Consider the following 6,172-nt stretch of genomic DNA (forward strand, 5'->3'; position numbering starts at 1 on the left):
AAATATGATGCATTGCTTTACATCAAGGCGCCACCTGTAATCCTTTACATTAGAATACTTCTTAAACAAAATGAACAATAGAACAATGACCTGAATGGGGACATTTTGAAACTTTAATGTTTGCCTTGTTTACTTTATGATATGACATGTTTTAGTTTTGCTTTGAAAAGTGCTCTATGAGTAAAGTTTTGTGCATTTTGCTAATAAGACTTATATACTTAATACTTTTCTACATTGTTGTATTGATGCTTTTACTTGATTCTGAATTTAATACATGTTTTACTATCATATAATTTATATACATTAGATTGATTTCTTGCAACTACTATAACTACAAATAAATAGCAATAAGAAGATACGTTTTAACAATAAATAAAGGTTATAAAAACATGAACATCTTTAAATAATTAAAATGTAATTAAATACGTCTTGCATGTAATTTTAGAAGATTTTGAAATCTAACTGATTTATATGAGTAAATGTTCTAACATTGTGACTTTATTCTTTTAACTCGTACTACTTCCGGGTCAGGGTCGATGTTCTTCCGGGTCACGGTACAGATTTGTCAAATAGCCCGTGCATGGCATGGTTGTCAGGATTGCTTCGATTAGGTGGACATTTTTTTTTATCAGCCTGTAACAGAAGTTAAGGAGTAAGGAGTAATCCCATCTCCTCCGTCCATTCCAACAGCTGTCCTCACTCCTCGGAGAGCAAGTTCGTTTTCCACCTTTGTCATTGCTCGGTTATTAGCTCACGAGTTTTAACGTAGCTCTTTTTTTTTGAAAATGGCGGATCTACCACCAGAGAAGAGCCTGGACGATTTCTTCGCCAAGCGGGATAAAAAGAAGAAGAAAGAGAAGGGAAAGGGCAAAGAGTCCACCGTCGGGCCCACGTCGGCTGTGATAAAAAAGACGAAGAGGGAGAAGGAAAAATCCGCTAAAAACGACAATCAAGACGCGCAGATTGAAAAGGTAACTGCTATCGTTGCTCTCCGGCTAACTTTCTTTTTTTTCTGCGTCTTTTTCCAGATACCGGTGTCGTGTCAAATGTTGCATCCCTCGTCATAATCTGTTTCCTGCTTAGATTCAGCCCGCTAACTCGCACGTTTCTCTAAATCTTCCACCAACTAATTTATTTGATCGATTACGTAAATGTATATTTTTTTTGACATGTAAAAAGGAGGAAAACACCGGTTGCTAGCTAGCATATGGTTCCTACAGGCACACGCATTCTGATGAGCCACGACGTTTTAACGCTGTAACACTGTATTTTAACACGCTTATCAGTTTTGTGTCAAAATATCGGTTGCATGTAACCGTTTTGAGGCCCGGTTGTGCGCTCGTGCTGTTAAAGGCCTTGTGTGTGCATGACGAAGCTGTCATCCCTCTTGAATCGTGGCTGTCCGGCTAAACGTTCACGTTAGGCCGAGGAGCCGCCATTTGTCATAGGGGGGGGGGGGGGTTCATTATTTTTTTCTCTTTTTTTTTTAACCATTTCTTGTGTATATCTGACTTAAACTGGAGATGTCTTACCTAAAGATGAGACTCTCCTTTTTAATTTAAAGCATTGTGCAATACTGCAAATGTAGATGTGCTGTTGTTTGTCGAGAGTTAATGCTCCCTTCTGTTCAGAAGGATGAGGAATGGAAAGAGTTCGAGCAGAAAGAAGTTGACTACAGCGGCCTCCGGCTGCAAGCTCTGCAGATAAGGTAAGAAATACCTCAAAGCCGCCTCTGTGGTAGTTCCTGCCGCATAGGCTCGCATGGTAAAATGAAATACCAGGCTGGTAGTGATAGTTAGCTTGACTCCGGGTCTGATTTTTAGTTTTGATGAAATGGCCTCTACGCCCAGTTATCAACCTATGATCACGCTGCCTTACTGTATGGATGTATTCTTGTGGTTTTATACACTCGATACTTATAACTACCACTGGACTGAAGATATACATAATAGTTTCTGTTATAGATTTTAGTGCAAAAATACTAAATGTGTGCTCTTAAGTTGATTCATCCGTCAAGTTGTTTTACAAGCGGAGCTCAGTGAAACCACACATTAGGATAATACATCATCGATGGCTCATCGTGGGTTTTGGGTGTTTTGCAGTGACGAGAAAGAGGAGGAGGAGTACGAGAAGGAGGAGGTTGGTGAGGATGGAGAGATCATTCTGGTGAGCAGAGACAATATGTCAGGTCCCTGGAATAAGTCTGGTGCTACTCCGACTCCTGCTGCTGCTGCACCTGTCGGTGAGCAAACCCACTTCAACGTAAAATATAATTCTGCACCTGAAAATCAGTTTTCTTCTTTCAAACTGGTGGTTTTTATTTTGTAATTACAGAGGAAGTAGAGGAGCCTGAGTCGAAGCCTTCTGGTGTATATCGCCCTCCGGGGGCCCGGCTGACCACCACCAGACGAGCCGCCACCCAGGGGCCTCCCGAGATCTTCAGTGACACGCAGTTCCCCTCTCTACTGGCCACCGCCAAGCACGTGGAGACACGCAAGTAAGTAGAGGTCCGTGACAATAGCTGGTTTAACAATGGCGGCATGTGTCCTGTTGCAGTTTTGACTGAAGTGATGCGTGTCTGTGCTTTCAGGGACAGAGAAATGGAGAAGACCTTTGAGGTGGTGAAACACAGGAACCGCGGTAGAGAGGAGACCGGCGGCACCGCCTCTATGCAGCAGTTGCAGCTCGACAACCAGTACGCCATCCTGGGGGATAAGTAGAGCCGCTCCCCTCCGTCCCGTTGCCCCTTCAGCAAGGTCCCGCCCAGCCCCTCGAAGGAAGCTGAACTCCAGCTGTGTTGACTGCAGTCCTGACGGAGCTCACCTTGCCACCATCACCACACTGGTTACACACACGCACACACATACAACCACACACAGTGACACTCCCTTTAAATCAAAAGTAACACACTTTACAGACATTGGTTGGCAAAACTGAAGGACTGCGTCTGAAGGGGCTGATGAAAGAGGGAATAATTGAAAAGGAATTGGCAAAAATACACCCAAACGTACAAAACTGCAGCAGCAACAACAGACTTTGTGGATTGTACTCAGAGCAGCAGTTGTGTGGCGCAACTTTTCTCTGGACTTCAACTTGCTTCGATAAAGCCACAGAGGATAACTTTAGGCGAGATGATTTTACAAACTTCTGTGAAAATATCTATTTTTTTGCAAGATCGTTACGACCCAATCGCACATGGTATTTTGGGGTGTGTTTTTGAGTTGCGGTGGGGAGCTTCGGGAGATGCTACCACAGCAGCAGAGCTGGTGGTGACGATGTGGACTGAGCTTTTTTTTTTTTTTTTTTTTTTTTTTTTTTTTTTTTTTTTTTTTTTTTTTTTTTTTGCTGTGGTGGCGAACGGGGCAAACACCAGCCTTCCCTTCCCATATACAAGCGGCCATCAGGCTCTTTACTTTAGAAACCTGAAGCTTTGTTCATTTCCCTTCATGATGACGACACTCTGCAAAGATCTATGGACAAGAAGCGATAGGTTGTGGTCCTCCAGTTAGAATTTCTATATAAAGTGGCCTTACTGATAGAAACTGCTTTGTCATCTGAAGAGAACTTTGCTTGTTGTCTGACGGGCCGCTGCCTGCCTCTGGATCTCAACACTTTGTGACAAAAAACACATACGAAAATAACCCTTCTGTTCAAGAATGTAGTGCTGTTGTAGTTTGCCTGGCGATTGCAACGACTAACTGTCTTTTATATCCACTGTTTGATTTTGCTGCCCCTACTTCATTTTGGTCTTTTTAGACATCAGATAAATAAATTAAAGCTGGTTTCTAATCTGAAAAGCTTTTTTTTGGGTGACACATATTTTACTGTGGTTTGACACCAAATGGTCACAGATGTTACAAGTATCAAGAAAAATGACGGGAAACCACTTTAAAGCATTTTTATTTTTTTTTTGGGCCATACTGATTCACAACCTTTATTATTTGTTAAGCGCTACATTTCAATCTCAGTTTTAAGACTTCTTTTTTTTTTTTTTTCTTTTTTTTTTAAATCAAGGCTTTCCTCATAAGTAAACACGCTGCGTCAGCTCTCATTGTGTAGAACAGGTAGCTTGTGCGTAACTTAATTTCTAGAGAGTTACAGCGACTACTCGTCAGTAGAAACATACCGTCACCAAACCAACAGAGTACTGTCCACTTACAACACGGTGGTTCAAAATCAGAAGGGTTTTTACTACAAGCATAGTTATGTTTAGGAAGGTAAAGAACTGGATTTATGTTCTATGTTTCTGTCCTTTCCATAAAAGATGCCGGGGAGAGAAGATCCCTGCTGGAGCACTTTGGGTGGACGTAGATAATATTTGTGATGAAAAGAGAAGAGCCGAACACAAAAAATAAAGTGATCCTTGTGATTTGAAGTGTTGTCTGAATCTTTAAACGTTGAAAATGGGGATTTACTGTATGCAGTGTCTTTTTGTGTTGTCTATTTGTAATCTTAAGACCTGTGTTAACCTGCTATCCCTCCCATAACCTCTTACTTAATTGGTGTCCCATTTTGACAAATCGTGGAAAAATTATCAAAAGTTTCAGCTCTTTTTGGAAAAAGTAGACGTTTCAAATGACCTTATAACAAGCATATTAACAAATAAAAACCTTTCTCACACAACAGACTTGAAATGTTTATTTGAAGGAGACAGAAATGCCAACTAAATACTTAAATTGTCATCTCTGATTTAAAACATGTTGCCATCTGTTCAGCCCCTCTGCCGTCTGTCTTCATTTTTGGTTCACCTGAAAAGATACGATGACTCACATTTAAAGTTAAACAGCTTAAAATCACAAACACTAACCGTGGTGAGTGATGAATAGTTTCTTACCTCGATCACTTCTCCATCAGTTAACTCGAGGAATCTTCGCTGAAGTACCCATGACAAATGGATAGCGCTGAAGAAAACAACCATTTCAGGAACTTACAGTAATGCTGTACAGTAACTCTTCCAAAATATACGAGCATTCTATGATAACAAGGTGTCTCTGAGTTTGCACACAACTCTTATTTTTTTTGCAGATAATTAAAAAGCATTTAGAGACTGCTTTTGAGAATATTTCATTCTACTTTAGTGAGATGGTTTGTTTTCTGATCGGTTGAATTGTAATGTGCTGTTACTCTCGCCGGCCACAAGGTGGTGCTGCAGCGAATTTAATCCGCTCGGAGTCTGTTCTGGTTCAACAATAGATCTGTAATGGCGGGCTAACCACAGTCTGTGTAACTCCTCATCTTGATCATAAATGCCTCCTTCCTGCTCAAACACCTGCTTTATAGTGCCCGCATCAGTGGAGTCTATTGCATAATATGTACTGATTGATGTTATTTTAGGTTAATATCAAAGTCCAACTGGGCATATTTGTTAGCAAATGTGAAATCGCTTACGGACACAATAACTGATTAATTGTTTACTCTGTTATAATACAGTGAAAGATACCCAATAAGATTTACCAGAGCCCAAGATGACGTCTCCAAACTCCTTGTTTTATCCAAACATCAAGCTAATACCCAAAGATATTCAGTTTACTATCACATGTCACAAAGAACATCTTCACATTTGAGGAGCTAACATTTAAAAAGTGATTATCAGTGTCGGTAGAGATTATTTTTATGTTGTCAGATTAATCGACTATACTCGTTTCAGCTCTATTGTAATGAAACGAGAAGAAGCTAATAAACTAAAGGGATCGTTGAGAATAATGTCATGTCTTAATCTTTAAACTGAAAGTGGGTATTAGTGGGTATTAGTCCAAATTGTCATTCAAATCTCAGGTGAAAAAGGTCTGTAACCGGGTCAAATTTAATCTATCAAATATCAGGTTCACACAAAACTACATGTCAACAGAGGCAGCTAAGACATACATGCTTGCTATGGTCGTTTCCCATATCACTTACTGTTTAACAACCTGGTCACAGGCTAGCACCACTACTCTGAAACCACTACAGTCATTGTATAAACGCACACTCAAAATCCTTGATAAAAAAATCTGTTCGTTCTCATCATTGCCCTATACTAAAAAAATATAACTTGTTGAGTTGGGAGAACATGATTAAATATGTGAATGTCTGTCTGATGTACAAGATGTATACATGGCTTGACCTCTCCTCCGCTCAAACAATTTGTGATCACAAGAACAACTGGATATCGGCTCACAAGAGGAGCAGCAAG

General features: G+C 40.3%; 1 protein-coding gene across 3 annotated transcripts; it reads left to right on the plus strand.

The window, feature by feature from the left end:
* Positions 1–550: 550 nt before the first annotated feature.
* On the plus strand, positions 551–4,623 carry cdv3 (carnitine deficiency-associated gene expressed in ventricle 3). 3 transcript variants are annotated; one of them, XM_076080301.1, is made up of 5 exons: positions 551–971; positions 1,632–1,708; positions 2,103–2,242; positions 2,335–2,497; positions 2,591–4,623. In XM_076080301.1, exons 1-5 carry the CDS (start codon positions 786–788, stop codon positions 2,718–2,720), a joined length of 696 nt encoding a protein of 231 aa, XP_075936416.1. In that variant the 5' UTR covers positions 551–785; the 3' UTR covers positions 2,721–4,623. The 3 variants fall into 3 exon arrangements, with proteins under 3 accessions (XP_075936416.1, XP_075936417.1, XP_075936418.1); XM_076080302.1 differs by having other exon boundaries at positions 552–971; positions 1,635–1,708; XM_076080303.1 differs by having other exon boundaries at positions 552–971; positions 1,641–1,708.
* Positions 4,624–6,172: the final 1,549 nt, after the last annotated feature.

The sequence above is a fragment of the Anarhichas minor genome, unplaced genomic scaffold (assembly GCF_050575085.1).
Source record: "Anarhichas minor isolate MPS153535 unplaced genomic scaffold, ASM5057508v1 ptg000074l, whole genome shotgun sequence".
NCBI classification, from domain to species: domain Eukaryota; kingdom Metazoa; phylum Chordata; class Actinopteri; order Perciformes; family Anarhichadidae; genus Anarhichas; species Anarhichas minor.

Coding starts and splice junctions, on each gene's coding strand:
- cdv3 (XM_076080301.1), top strand. CDS start 786: ATGGCGGATCTACCACCAGAGAAGAGCCTGGACGATTTCTTCGCCAAG. Junction 1,709..2,102: donor CTGCAAGCTCTGCAGATAAG/GTAAGAAATACC, acceptor GGTGTTTTGCAG/TGACGAGAAAGAGGAGGAGG. Junction 2,243..2,334: donor TGCTGCTGCTGCACCTGTCG/GTGAGCAAACCC, acceptor TTGTAATTACAG/AGGAAGTAGAGGAGCCTGAG.